General features: G+C 32.5%; 2 protein-coding genes across 2 annotated transcripts in view; one reads left to right on the top strand and one right to left on the bottom strand.

Annotated features, from left to right (window-relative positions):
• Positions 1–1,216: 1,216 nt before the first annotated feature.
• LOC120070920 (40S ribosomal protein S30) lies at positions 1,217–2,089 on the bottom strand. Its single transcript, XM_039022827.1, has 3 exons — positions 1,963–2,089; positions 1,699–1,836; positions 1,217–1,458 (listed from the first exon to the last, which is right to left on the bottom strand). Exons 1-3 carry the CDS (start codon positions 1,964–1,966, stop codon positions 1,412–1,414), a joined length of 189 nt encoding a protein of 62 aa, XP_038878755.1. The 5' UTR covers positions 1,967–2,089; the 3' UTR covers positions 1,217–1,411.
• Positions 2,090–14,799: 12,710 nt separating this feature from the next.
• The window catches only part of LOC120070879 (inositol oxygenase 2-like), a 2,551-nt gene continuing 1,358 nt past the window's right edge, over positions 14,800–15,992 (top strand). Inside the window, exons 1-4 of the mRNA XM_039022769.1 lie at positions 14,800–14,960; positions 15,144–15,560; positions 15,651–15,710; positions 15,929–15,981. Coding sequence (XP_038878697.1) covers positions 14,930–14,960; positions 15,144–15,560; positions 15,651–15,710; positions 15,929–15,981 — 561 coding nt within the window. The 5' untranslated portion in view covers positions 14,800–14,929. The remainder of the gene's footprint in view (positions 14,961–15,143; positions 15,561–15,650; positions 15,711–15,928; positions 15,982–15,992) is intronic.

Consider the following 15,992-nt stretch of genomic DNA (forward strand, 5'->3'; position numbering starts at 1 on the left):
CCATGAATTTTTTGTCTGGATCCCCTCCCCCACCTCCCCCTGCATAGCCTCTTTCCCACTTTCGGCATTTACCTGCTTGAGGGCTCATAAATGGTTTTGAATTTAAAAGGAACGGTAGCTATATGTTTATCAAGGAACCAAAAAAAACTTCCTCTTTCAAGCAAATATTATAAAGTTGTAACAACGATTTTCTACAAACAGGTATCAACATCCTTTTTATCCCATTACAATTATAACTTTGCATGAATATGATACGTAGTTTTTAATTTTAGCATTTAGCAAAGTAATTTTTTACATTAACTTTCTATGAATAAGTTACGTAGTTTTAATTTTAACCATTAGGAAAAAAAAATTTACATAAATAATGACGTAATATAAACCATCTACTGAGTTGATTGAAGTAAAAACATCGCTAAACTCAAGGTTGTATGAATATGAGAAACTCTAAAATGATGCAGAAGCTTATAAAGTTGACTGTAAAAGCTCAAAGGTAGTGCAAAATTTGATGGCACATGATGGGGCATTTTAACCACATTTAATTAAAACAACTTTACATCATCCAAATTTTCTAAAGAATCTATCCCAAAACACTCGTGAGAGAAAATTGATCCTACTCTGTGCTAGCTACAGTCTAAAAAAGTTCTTCATTTTAACACAAGCCAAAATTTGGAATCAATGCAACTGTGAAAGTTAGAAGCTTAAACATTCCTTTTAGCTACAAGGCCCTAAATTTTGAGGCATTTTCTGAATTTTGACGCCTATATTGAAGGAAAGAGCATCTTCAGAATGAAATATATAGAGCTATAAGAACGTAAAAATGGGCAATCCCAGGACTAGTGGATAAGATTTTTACTGAAAGTGTAATTTCTAAATGAAACCCTCAATTAGTTTCTTTGGGTGAAGGTTTTCTCTAATCCCAGGCCTAATGAGAATATAACCCCAGGCCTGATGAGAAAAACTCATACAGAGATTTGGGGAAGCTCATATTTTTCTCATCACAATCCCTAATTTGTTTCAGCACCCAAATCATTAAGAGAAACTGCCTCCACATAATTGCAAATATGACACAAAACGCAGAAGTATCTGTTTGTATCACCTTTGTAGCTTCATGGTCTGAGCTATATCTGTGTGGAGACTGTTCTTCCACCTTCTTTGTATGCAACGACATATAGCTTGAACATAGCAAGACAAAATATGAAAGTTCAGAAAGAAAATGTTCGACTAACAACAGAAATTCAGATCCAAATCACATTACTTCTAATATATTGTCAAAGTAAATATCTTTTACATGGTCAAAAGACTCAAAATAAACTAAAACATCTATGAGAAATAGGAAGAAAAAAAGCTTAATAATAACGCATAAAACCATGCCTCTCCAGCAGCCAAGCTCCCGCACGAGTTCGCTATTTGCTTACTTCTCAGAGGAGTTGGGTCCTCTCTTCTTTCCAAAACCAACCACTGTAATGATCAAACAAATTTAAATCGCACATTAGCATGATGCTTATCGAATCCTGATATGAAAATCTTCCTAATGCAATAAAAAAATTGATTCTTATATAAAGCTACATGTAATCTAACAAATACACCAATTACCATAATCCGAGAACTAGTGATTGAATACAATGCTAAACCAAAATCGGCAATTCTAAACCGGCAATGCATCAGAAAAAACAAAAGAAGCTGACAACAATAGTTTACCTGCAGTGACGAATCTGCGATTGTATTGCATCCGCTTGTGTGCACGTCCACGGGGCTTCTTCTTCTTATCCTGTTTCGCTACTTTCGGAGTTTGACCTCTCACCTTTCCGGCACGAGCCAGAGATCCGTGTACTTTCCCTGAAAATCGATCAAAACACGAATACACACAATTAACAAACAGATTCATACAAATGAAAGAACCGAAAAACACAAGAAAAAGAACTGATCGAAGATCGGGAAATCAAGAGTTAGGGTTTTACTCACCCATGGCAAATTGATTGCTTCGGTACCTTCCTGGTGCTTACTTTCCGAAAACAAGCCGCTGAGGAGATCGAAATCAAGAGTTAGGGCTTTCGTCGGATGAGATTATATAGACAATTAGAATAGGGCTACCTACAATACATTGTGGATTTTGGGCCGATTAAATTGGGCCCTACAAAGTACAAATGGTAATGGGCCAGCTTTTGCTGTCAGGTTTGGAAGATTTGGGTTGGGACTAAATTTACGACGGGTATATTTGATAACCGCGACATCAAGAAAATTTATACCATATATTATCGAATAATATATGTAATTTTTATTTACAATTTTTAATATATTGGTAAGCATACTAAAAAATAAATCATGATATATGCCGTATATATTTACATTTTTCCAATATATTATCAACATATCCAACATATGCACAACAAGTATCAAAATGAAAAAGATAAATCTTTTTATATAATTTGAGGAATAGTACCAAAAGAAACGAAAAGCATGATCAATACCATTAAATGCAAAAATGAACTTTATTTTAAATATTTAATTAAATAAAATAATCAAATCTTCCGAAATATATATGAAAATTGGTTTTCTAAAAGAGTATGTACTAAACACTACCACATCCCCTATGGAATCCAATATTCTTGCATCCAGTTTACATCACGCCCTCAAACTTTTCCGTCTGCACTTTTGACCTCTCTTTACTATTGTTGTTGTAGCTGCTTTCTCATAGGAACCCATGAAGATTATTATGAAAAATCATAAACCTAAAATATAAACATAATTTTTTAGAAACAGTTAACCAAAGTTCTATTTAATCATACTAAACCGTATGATTTTCAAAACTAAATAAAGAATTAAACTAAAATCGATTGTATTGTTAAATTTGTTAACGTATTTTTCAGCATGAGAGCGCGAGGTGTCACGGTCATGCTTGTCCAGGGCTTGTTGCCCATGGCCGCATGCACATCTGAACTCCTTTTTATCATGCTTTCATCTTATATATTTCATTATGTAAGTTAGTTTGCTTTGTCAGTTCATCTTGTTGTACTACTCACCTATGTCTATATGCAAGAGTTACAGTCACAAAATTGCTTAGAATGCACTATATAGGGATAAGACTAACCATCATATCCTCATTCTCGGAGTGGTATGCTATAAAGTCGTTGTTGTTTATTGCTTTCTAGCCTACAATCTTTCTTCTCTCAACTCATACTTTCAAACGCTTGCAAAAAAATTTTCCTCTAAACCCGTTTTCTCCAAAACATGGATAGAGATTGCGAGAGGCACCCAGTGTGCCATCGGTGATCCGAATACGATTTGGCTGACTTGTGCATGAGTGGGAGCAAATGTCGCACAATTGCTAAGTGAAGTTTTCGAAAGTGTGATTGTGACAGTTGGTACCAGATCCAGGTTGGCTCACAGAGGGAAAAATCAGTAATGATGTTGGTGACAAGAACTTGAACAAGTCCCAAGCAGACAAGTTGGTAGAGATGGAAGAGAAAATGCTCTACCTAAGAGAAGTCCTTGATAATATTCGTTTCTTGGAAACTCGATTGCAAGAATATGCCAAGAAAGCCAATGGAATTGATGTGATAGTTGGCCGCCTAGACGAGTTACCCGTCAGAGTATTGATGATAAGAGTTGAGACCCTAAAGAAAAAGGTTGCACGATCTGGCAGTTTCGAGCGTAGGGATAGCTCAACAGTCTATGTTTCCCATGTAGAGGAGCGCGTCGAAGAATTGGACGACTCTTAGAAAACAATAGTTCAGATGGTAACTGATTCGTTCGAAGATTTTTTATCAACCCTTGACGTCATCAAAGCCGAGATTGCAGATGTGAGTGCGAGGGTGAAACTCATTATCCGAGTGGTAGGGAACCAAGCTCCACTTGGGGAAGCAATCCAAGTTAACAAGATAAAGATCTCAGAACCAAAACCTTTATGTGGGGTGCGAAATGCGAAGGCTTTGGAGAATTTTATCTTCGACGGATGAACATCATGATAGAGGAGTCAAGAGTCACACTAGCAACCATGCATCTAGCTGAAGATGCAAAATTGTGGTGGAGATCACGATTTATGGACATGTAAGAAGGGCGTTGCACGATAGATATCTGGGATAAATTGAAACAAAAACTTCGTTCACTGTTCTTTCCTAAGAAGTTCGAGATTTTGGCCTGATGAAAACTCCAAGAATTGAAACACACAAGCAACATTCGAGATCATGTGAAACAATTTGCGGGATTTATGTTGGACATATACGACATGTCCGAGAAAGAAAAAGTTTTCTACTTTGTCAAGGGTTGAAACCATGGGTAAAATCGAAGCTGTATGAATAGAGCGATCTATTGGATTTTTCTTTTCCTTTAATACAAGATCTCTCCTCTACCTATTCAGCAGCGGAATGACTATATGACTCCAGTACAAACTCTCAAGAAGTGGAAAGCAACCAACTTCCTCAAATAGAGGAAATAGAAACGGTCGTTCAAGTTCTTTTAGGCCTGGGAGGGAGGGACAAGAACACAAATGGGGATCATAAGCCCTTTTAACAGAAATCTGGAAACAATTGGCGAGAGCTACCATAGCAGTATAACAATTATAATCGCCACCGTCCTGCTACATATGTAGAGGACCATACAAAGTAGGTAAAATCTCAAATCGAACGACCTTTAATGCCTTCCAAGCCACCCTAGCCTCGGGCTCAGAAGAAAGGCCGAAAAAGGTCGAGTTTGTACCTGAGCAGGCCGAAAAGAATGACAATCCCAGGATGGGAGTGTTGAAATTCTTATTTGGTCTCCAAAAGAAGATGGGAGAGACAAAGGAACCACTGGAAAGAGGGCTCATGTATGTGGATGCGTGGGTCAACTAGAGCTCGGCCAAGAGTACCATGGTCGACTCTAGGGCAACCCACAACTTCATGACTAAAACGGAGTCCTGTCTTCTGAACCTATCCTGGGTAAAAGACGTTGGGAAAATGAAAGTCGTAAACTCCGAAGCCCTGCCTATTACAGGAATAGCAAAGAGAACGTCAGTGAAATTAGGGGATTAGAAAGGCCTTGTCGACTTCGTAATTGTTAAGATGGACGATTTCGACGTAGTGTTGGGACAGAATTCTTACTTGAACACAAAGTTATACCGATAGCCCTCGCCAAGTGCCTAGTAATTACTAGATCTACGTCCACCATAGTTCAAGCCAACATCAAGTAGCCAAATGGGATAAGAATGATTTCATGTTGGGAATGTCCTAAAACTCGCAGTTCATAATCATGGGAACATATTCTATTTATCAATAAAAGTATTATTGAAGCATTTATTTAATAAAATGTGTTATTGAAATTGCATTATGTAATAAAATCCAATAAACGAATTCGTGGCTATAGTATGAATACTGTAACTTTATGTAGAGACATAAAAGAGGATCAAGTTATAGTATATAGCCAAAAAGGTCTATAAGTATATGGATAGAATTGGGTACCTCGTCTTAGAGACACTATGGATGCGACCTACTTTATATGCTGATACAAACGATGTGATTCCGAAATTGTTTATATGGAGAAATGCGAGTAGGGGCATCCTATGCAAAAGAGTTTTGTATAAGACCGGATAAAAAAAATAGTCACTTTTTCTTTATAACAACTGTTTACTATTAAAACTGACTATTTCAATTCGATAGCTTAGGGTAACTCGATCTTAATTCTGAGCTTAACTATGAACTCCTGTTTATTCAGGATTATTCTTTGATATGCATAGGTGAGAATAATTCAACAACACTGCTCAACAATCATCCCATTTTGGGGATAACACTGGATAGATAGCTGGGGACATAGTCCTACAAGATGGAATTCACTCCTACCCGTTTTAGAGTTAGTAAATAGATTGTTCCCTTAAGTACTGATTCATGGTCTTGAACAAATGGGCCCCGCTCCTCTTGTGGCCGAGAGTGAAATGGTTTATTAGTTGGACTATAAACCAATTGTTCAATAGAGGATCAGTGGGAGCTTAAGGAGCAAAATGTATTTATAGGGGTAAAACGATAATTTTGACCTAACTGTAAATACGAACGACCTGTAAAGGATCGACTTACTGATTATGGTTAAATCAAGTGGACAAAAATATATTTATAGTGAAGAGAGTGCACCTATCGAGTTATAGTGGTATATCTCAATAGTTAACGAATATTGATTAATTCGGTTTAAAAAGTTTAGTCAATTAATCTCAAATCGTTGGAGCTCATGATCTGTAGGTCCATAAGGTCCCTCTACTAGCTTGTAAAAGATTAAACATTGGATTAGAAAATTAAGCGAATTTGAAGTGTTCAAATTCGAAATTAATGTTTGAATTTGAAGTGTTTAAATTCAATTTAGGGTTTGGACAATTATATTTGATATAATTAAACGTTTAATTTTGTTGAAATTAAACATAATTGGAGAGTTAAAAAATATTTAAATAATAATTTAAATATTTGATGAGGTAAAATATATAAATTTAATATTTGATATTAAATTAAATTAATTAAATTAGTTTAATTAATTATCCAATTTGATAAAATTCAATTTTGAAAATTGTGTTGAAAATTGTTAATTTGATCCATTGGAATTTTGGATTTTTTGAAAATTAAAAATTATAAAAACTTATTTTAAAATTGAATTTGTAAATCAATTTTAAATATTAAGTTTTTTCAATTTAAATCAAATTTTAGTTTTATAATTGGATTAAATTAGCAAATGGGAAAATTAGGATTTTCCCGCTTACTAATCCACCTCATGCCACTCCAATTTCAATGGAAATTGAAGTGTCATCTTCCATGCAATTTGAATTGTATGGACTTGCATTATAAATTGAAGTGTTTGACTTCAATTTGAGGGGCATGCAAGCTGAATTCTAAAGAAATTCTACTGTTTTTTTTTTCTCCAAAAGCCCATCACAATTAAGCTCAATTGAGAGTTTTCACCACTCAAATTCAAGTCTGAGATTAGTAAAAAAGCTCCTCTTGGTAGTCTACTAAAGTTTTGGAGATCAAATTCGTGGGGTTCAACTAGGATCAAGAGTGATTCTATAAAGGTATAAACATATAAAACCCTCTTTTTATGAAAACTATTTTACGCATGTTTTTTAACTCAAATTAAATGTAATTAGGGTGTTTAATGATTCCGTTAGCTTCTGCTTTATGCATGTTTACGGTATCAGAGCATGATTTAAGCACTCAATTAACATTAATTTGAGTTTGATGGGTGAATTTCTAGCAATGCATGTTTGGTGACTCATATGGTTTCTAAATCAACTTTGGCATTAGAATTCTCTTTGATTAAGTTGTTAAATTTGTAATTGGCTCTTGGTTGATGAACCTTATGTATGATTAAGGGACTGCGCAGAACAGCGTGTGCGCCTCCGTCAAAGTTCGTATCGTTGCAATGTTGCCCTGTCTTCATGAGAATGCAAGGCTACTGCCTTTGAACTTAGCGCAATGCTCCTTTGAGCGTTGCAACGCTCCGACTAGGAGCATAATGGTAATTTCTCGACCTTCTTCCCTTTTTATACAACTGAATTCCAAACTTGGCCGTTTTATCATCTTTTCGCACCGAACGCTTTATTTAATCTATTGTGCACTCGACACCTATAAACATATAAACTAAACTCATTAAATAGCCTAATGATCCCAAATAAAGGAAAGGGAGATAGTATTGAGATTGATATCCTAAATCTCTTGTATTCTCGTAGTTTGTAAACATTGTATAAACAAATTGTTATTAATAAAATATTTGTTATTTTATGAGCATACACTCAATCCAATAAACTAATATCCTAGGTTATTTTATGTAATTTAAACAAGTATGTAGAGACATATATGAATATCCACGAGGTGAGGCACTTCCCCGTCCCCATCCCACCCCCTATTTCATTCCCCGTCCCCACGAAATTCTCTGTGGGGATTTGGGCAGGGATTCCCCAGGGAATTCACAGGGATCGAGTTCCCCGCAGGGAAATTTTTTTCGTTTATTATTTTAATATATTCATTGTTAGCAATTTTGTTTATTCTCACCAAATAAAATTATATATATTAAATGAGTTATCTCCAATACATTTTTCGTTCAAAGAAAATAGTAATAAAATTAATTATAAAATGATACTATTATATGTGTAAAAGTATAATTTAATCATATAAGTTAAAATTTAAATATTATAATATCATAGTCGAACTTTCCATTTAAATACTACAACATTTATGGCTTAAGGTAGAAAGTCTTAAATGTTAAATGTATTAAAGTACGAAAAGATTTAAATAAAAATTAGAAAATAACTAACTTTTTATACCAAAAATTTTATAAAAAAATATATAGATAAAATAATAATAATAATAATAATTATAACTATTATAATATAATAATAATAATAATAATAATAATAATAATAATAAAATAATAATAATTACTTATTATATATAAATATAATATATAATATATTCATTGGGATGGGACGGGATGGGGAATATAACTCACAGTTTTCGTTGATATTTCTTTTTTTGGCCACGGTAATTATTTAGGTTTAAATAATATTTTAATAGGACGGTCTATTTTGATAAACTTTCAATTTTTTTTAAGTTATATTTACTTGTTTACTCACAACTGTTTTACAATTATTTCACAGTTTTTATTTAAATCTTTCATAAACTGAATTTTAAAAAAGGTTTTATTTTTTTTAAATTCCTAAAAATTATTTTTAATATTAACTTGTTGATAAATTCAAAATGGTTATTAATGTCTTATCTACTCAATTTTTTGAATTAACAAACTTCTAATGTTATATATTTAATATAACTTTTAATTAAAAAAATTATTAATATGTCTCTAGACTTCCAAAAGTATCTAAACCTTTTGTGCTTTTGTTTAACAGAATCATTGATTTATGATACATTTGTTAATGATAAAGAAAAAAATAATTACTTAGTCACAGAATTCAAAATAATAACACTAGCGAATCCAACATTTTATCCAAGAGGGGCACAAGTTTATTGGTCTGAGTTATCTTCGTCTAAATTCTTTTTTTGCCCCTCTCATTCATGCTTTGTAAGGTATGTAGGTTGTTAATAAAACACTTCCTTACCCACAGACGACGCCAAGCCAACTATTGATACCAAAAAGATCAAATTGAAGTGAAGAACCAAGGTCAAGGCGACCAATGTCGAGACCGAGAGACCAAGTTGAAGTGAAGAGCCAAGGTCAAGAACACCAATTTGAAGTGATTGAGGCTCAAAATTATTGATGGAACACAAATTTTTTATTAAAATTTCACCAGGGCTAGCCAAGGGCAATCCTATGGATAAAGGTAAAATATGTTCATCGTCCATAGGCATCCAAGTACACCATGCATACTCTAGAAAATGGTTGAGGCTAAGGCCAGCACATAAGAGTCAAAGGTCTCTACCAGCCTCATCCTAACATCTAGGAGGTTTTGTGAACCCTAATGGAGCATTTGATGCGCAAATTTAGAATATTAAATCTGGGAATGTTAAGCGTGATGTTAGGCTAGGAGGTTTCGGTAGCCTGAGTTTAAGAAAATTGTGCTTGGAGTGCAGGTCTTGGTAGTCTGGTTTTAAGAAACCGGGAGTGAAGTGCAATTTTATAAATTTTAAAGTTGTGAAATATTTTATTGTATTTTATTAGTGCTTAGATAGATTAGTTCAAACTTGTCATTTTAATTATTTTAATATAATTAAGTTTAAAATAAACTAAAAAAATTTAGAAGGATATATATATTTTTTTTTAATTTTGAAATAGAGATGTAGAATATTTGTTTATTTTTTTTAAAAAAAATTGAAATAGAGATGTGACTAAATTTAGAATTTATTTAATTTATTATTTTCATAATTTGGTATTTTGATTTTACTAGGTTTTGAGATAAAACTTTATATACTTTTGTCACTTTAACTAATTTTAAAATGATCAATTTTTTTACCTTAACATGCCAACTTCAAATTGAAATAAACTAGAATTTTAGTCTTAAATTCAATTGTTGAAAAATTATAATTTTTTTTTTTATCAAATTACATTTGAGGAATAAAAAAGTAATGAAGTTTTAGTTTTAATTTTTATTTGGTGCTAAGTTATTACTAACATTTTAATCCTTTACGTTTAAAAATTAATTCTAGACCTTCGAGCTAGATAAGTTGATCAACGGATAAAAAAATGAAAATGTTAAATTAAATTAGGGGTTTCCATATATATAGTCTAAATAAATATACCTAAGTATACAATTATAGTCTAATGAGCTATTATTTTATACAAAAGTTTGGTTCAATTTATTTTTTTAACTCTGAACATGTAAGAAAAGTTTCTTGTGATTTTGAACTTTCCAAAACTGTTTTCTTCTTAGAACTTATACAAATAAGGAAAATATCTCTAAACATCCGAAAATTGTTGCCCTCATAAATGAAAGCAATAATAAACGAGAAGCTTTGAAGGAGAAAACAAGGTATATTTGATATATATAGCACTATATATTTGAATTTTCTATAAATCAATCAATGTATATTTGATAAGTGCATGAACAATGCAATTTGTATAATATATTGTCTTATATACCAAACAATATATTCGATGTATATTTACCCTTTTTAGTATATTTATAAACACGTCAAAAAATAAACCATGGTATATGCGATGTATATTTACATTTCCACTATATTACTAGTATATTTGACATATACTTGAGATCTCAATAGATGAGTGATCAATTTTCAACTAAGAAAAACAAGAAATAAATGAAATTTCTAAAAATGAGGGAAACATTAATTTTAAACAAAGAAGGAAAGAGAGATAATTCAAAAAGATAATCTTATAATAATAAAAATACTTAAAACAAATTCTAAAAGAAAAAACAATGAGAAGAAAGAGAAAGTGTATTTTAAAAAATATTATTGTAATTAAATTAAGGCCTTTTAGAAATGTTCGTCAGAGTTGGTGGCCGGAGGTCGGCTGACTGTAGTCAACGAAAGTGGGGGTCGGAGGTTAGTCGGTGGCAGGTGGCGGTCGGAGTTAGACAGCTGCAGTCATTGGAGTTGGTGTCTGGAAGTTGGCAGACAAACTTTCTAAATTAAATTAGAAAAAGAAAATAGTAACGCATGGGTTTGAATAGTATGTACTATTCAAACCCATGAGAAAAGGGTGTAGGAAGCCAAGATTTCCCAAATTTTTGCCCAAACAAGACTTGGGCTTAGGATGCCTAACTCATCTAATCCAACCCTTGAAACAAACACCTCATAAGTGTTCGAGTCTGAGGCTAAGGCTCAATATTACCAATAGAAAGTTGAGTTGCTTGAGATTTAGAAATAACCCAAGATTGAGGTTGAGGCTAAAGTCGAGGAGCACCACCTGGATCCTATTAGTACCTCGAAAGTTGAGGAGAAGGCCGAAGACAAACATGTGAAGCTTCATCATAGAAATGCCACCACTCGAGGTTGACCAACCCAGGCCGAAGCTGAGGTTGACCTTCCAAGGCCAAGACTGGGCTGACCAACCAAGTTTCAGGTCAACCCCGTTTTTTGGTTTTTTTGATAAATATTTTAGTTTTGCAAAATGATTGTTTTCAATTCATAACATATTATTCCAATTTGAAAGAACAATCGTTTTCTTTAAGATATCGAATTTCATACTCAATCAAACATTTTCTTTTAAGTAAATTGTTCCTTGAGTAAATGGACTATATAGGGGATATGCTTCCATATTAAACAAAAAACATATTTACATGGATATGGTTCCATATCAAACAAAAAGTTGATTTACAGGGGAATGTGCTTCCCTATCAAACAAAAATCAGAAAAGTTATAGGGATATGTTTCCCTATTAAATAAAAAGCATAAGATCTCAAAGGCAAGCATCAAATTAATTTCATAAGACAACTTCAAATTTGACAAAAGTTCGGGGATTCAGAGACAAATAAGTCAAAGCGAACCTCACCCAAAGAATGATAAAAAGAAGTAATGACAAACCACTCGACTAATGTATGGGTAGTAGAGGTCGAGGCAAAAATTGACTCTTCCTCCTTTAAGAGTTACACATCATGTACTTATGTTTTTAGGTTGCAATATGAGAGCTCATTCTTAACAAAGTATAAAAAAAATACTAGATAGACCTTAAATTGAAGCTTAGGCACACAAGCCAAGGTCAACCTTGAGCAAACTTCTTCTATTGCTAGCATGTGCTCGACACATATTCCATTGTTACATGGTCACCACACATTCTCTTAATCTGGATTAATATGCTTCCATTAGTCATAAACCAACACATTTTCAAGGGTACGGTGTCTAGAAAAGCTACATAAAAGTCATATCATCTCTCAGAATTCGATTATCATCTTTCTAGAGAAAATATCAAGCTTTAAAGATGGTTATGTGTTGGCCACATCATCTCTTAGAAATCGATTATCATCTTTCTAGAGAAAATCTCAAGCTCTAAAGATGGTCATTTGTTGGTCACCTCACCTCCAAGAAATTGATATTCATCTTTCTCGAGAAGGTGCTTATAATCTTAATGAAATCGAATTTTCATCTTTTTGACAAATTTATTATGGGGTTGGTCCCTTAAAAGAGAATGGTTTCGAAATAATTAAACTTGGAGGAACCCAAAAACTCGACTCTATTGATATGGTATCATGGGCCATCCCCAGGATAATTTAGGAACCACCTTGGAATGCCGCCAAGGTAACTCTAGGGCCTAGAACACCATCCAAGGAAGTACTTAACATCAATTTTACAAGTTTAATGAGTCAAAGGAAGCTCAACATTGTTGAAAGTTGGTCTTACTTTTCAGCTCATAACAGTGAGTAGCCAAACCTCGAGACCCAACATGGGAATGGGGGCTAATGTTATGGATGATTTTGTACTGAAAGATATAATCGACATAAAATAAGAATAAAAGTACCGAGGTCAATAAAACAATATAGTTTGGACAAAAAATAGCACTCTAAAGTCCTATAGAATAATCTAAGTCAACTTTTTCTATAAATACATAATTATAACTTTATATGAGGTAAGTTAGTCTTACTTTTAAACTCCCTAGTTTCTACATTCTTTCAATCTTTGATTTAGACATTGAAGTGTGGATAGCAAGCATCACAACGATGTGCAAATTTTCTCTTTTGCAGACTATATTTTTCTTCTCTTCAAATAAATTCATTATTAATGTCACTTGAAAGTCAGATATGTTTTTTCTATTTAAAATTTGGCTACAATCATTATAATTATTATTTGATAGGAAAAACCAATGTTCATACATCAGAACGTAATGGCTTGGCAGTTGGCATGGACAAGTTCGGTTGATATTTTCCCTCGTAAATATCCACCCTAAAAAATTGACATTTGACAAGTTGATATAAAAAAATAAATGAAAAAAAAAAGAAAAAGAGAAAAATCGTTTCCGAAACAACCTAAGAAAAAAAAAAAAATAAACAGAAAGAAAATAGAAATAAATTATAGACTGTAGTCAATCTGAACGGCTAGAAAGGCTTCAAGAGCTAGCAGAATACAGCTCATGAAAGTCCCCCCAAAAAAAAAGTAAATAATTTTGTAAATAATAATGAAAAAAAAAAAGTCAAAGAAAATTACTCAGCAATGAGTAGATGCTGCGTCAACGTGTCTACTACTTGTTCTTGTTGTTACTGTTCCCTCCTTGAAACGATACATATCTTCCACGCATTGCTGACTCATCCTTTCCTTTTCAATTTCTGTTTTTTGCAGTTCAGGACACTCCTTTTATCAATTCATATTTACACTTTTTTTTCCTTCAATTCAAAATCACATTTTCTCGAAAGAAAAAATAAATATACATTTTTTTTTTTAAGATACTAAATTGAGTTATGAAGTTAAGAGTTAGAAAATTTATCGAATGAAGTTGAGCCCTTTAAAGATAACTAAATGATCCCTATAATAAAATCATCGCATGTTTTAGTTTATATTTACTTTCTCTTTTTTGGAAAAAAATAAAATAAAAAATAAGATAATTTTTAAGTATCAAACAAAATAGGAGATTTTTTATGATCTGGAATAAGGTAAATGAGGTTGGAAATCAAGCAGAAAATAGGACTGAAGATTTTTTCTTAAAGACAATTGGTTAGGCAGTGGTCGGTAACTGTAAGCCTTTCGTTATGATTATATATATATTATATTTAGTTCGTAAATTTTAAGTCGAGTTTCAATTTGGTTCTTAAATTTAAAATTTTACATTTTTTATCCATGAACTTTGAGTTTAATTTTTACTTTGTTTTTAAATATTACATTTTAAGAATTTTAAGTTCAATTTTCATTTGGCCTCCAAGTTTCAATATCACTTTACTCTCAAATTTTTAGTAATGCTACTTTGGTTTTTGGTATTAACTTTCCGTTAATTAATTTAAAATAATTATGATGTAGAGTTTTTTCAATTAAATTTTAATATAGGTATGAAAAATTATTCAATTCTTGTGAAATTAATTGATTAACATTAATATAAAAAAAATAATTATTTAGTAAAAAATGAAGGTAAGGATAAGTCTTTGGAATCTAAAACCAAATGAAAACAAAACTTTAAATTAAATGATAAAAAATGTAACATTTTAAAATTTAATTATCAAACAAAAACAAAACTCAAATCTTATAGATCAGTATATAAAATTTCAAAATTTAGGAACAAATAAAAAATTATACTCAAATTTAAGGAGTAGTTAAATACTTATCCAAAAACAAACGTTTGTTTGGAACGTTTCTTTCGGAGGGATTTGGATATAACAATAATATCTTAAAAAAGAAAAAAGAAAAAGAAACTGGAAAATGAGAGTTTTGTTTTCCATTTAAGGACTCCAAATGTTACAAATTCTCATGCAAAGGACACTTTAAGGAGACTATAAAAAAACCCCTTCCACCAACATTGTTCTTCACACCAAATCTCATTTCTCCTTTCATTTCATTCATTCATTTTGCTTTTCTTTCCCTACCCTATCATGACGATCCTTATCGAACAGCCTCACTTTGGTATCTTCTCCTTCTTCTATCCATTTCATTAAAGAAAGAAAAACCGTTTTTAAAGATTTATTTTTGTTTTTGAAATTTGGCTAAAAATTCAAGTTTAGTTATCAAACAGACCAAACGAATAGATGAGAGGAGTATTGTTTATAAGTTTTTGTTGACGGGTTTTCAATTTTGATGAACTTGCAGAAGTGGAAGATGTGAAGAAGGTTTTGATGACAGAGCTGAAAGAATTGGTGTTGGACGGCGGATTTGTGGCACCGACACCGCCGGAGGGATTCGTGGCACCGGAAATGAATTCGTTTGGGCATTCGTTCAGAGATTACGAAGCAGAAAGTGAGAGGCAAAAGGGGGTGGAGGAATTTTACAGGAATAATCACATTCATCAAACTTATGAGTTTGTGAAGAAGATGAGAGAAGAGTATAGTAAAATGGATCGAGTTGAAATGAGCATTTGGGAATGTTGTGAGCTATTAAACGACGTCGTTGATGACAGTGATCCTGATTTGGATGAACCTCAAATTCAGCATTTGTTGCAAACTGCTGAAGCTATTCGAAAGGATTATCCTGATGAAGATTGGCTGCATTTGACTGCTCTTATTCATGGTATATAATTAATAACCTTATATGCTCTGTTTTTTCAATATGGATCCTCTGTTTTTGTTCTTTTTGTTAAATAATTTGCTCTGTTTTTAGATCTTGGAAAAGTGCTTCTTCTTCCTAGCTTTGGTGGGCTTCCTCAATGGGCCGTTGTGGGTAAGAACAAAAATTTTCTATCATTTTCTCTCCCGCTAAACAAACATTCCCAAATCATTTCGATAGATGATTTAGTATGGTATTAGAGAATGTCTTATTTCAAATATATAACAGAAGCAATGAAAAGTGTTAGGATTTTGAAATAATATAAAATTTATCTTCATCTAACCTTTTAATTCTTGAGTCAATTAGTGATTTAACAATTTTCTTCTCTACAGGAGATACACATCCCGTTGGTTGTGCTTTTGATGACTCCATTGTTCACCACAAGGTAATAATCCA

Source organism: Benincasa hispida, chromosome 2, assembly GCF_009727055.1.
Source record: "Benincasa hispida cultivar B227 chromosome 2, ASM972705v1, whole genome shotgun sequence".
Taxonomy (NCBI): Eukaryota; Viridiplantae; Streptophyta; class Magnoliopsida; order Cucurbitales; family Cucurbitaceae; genus Benincasa; species Benincasa hispida.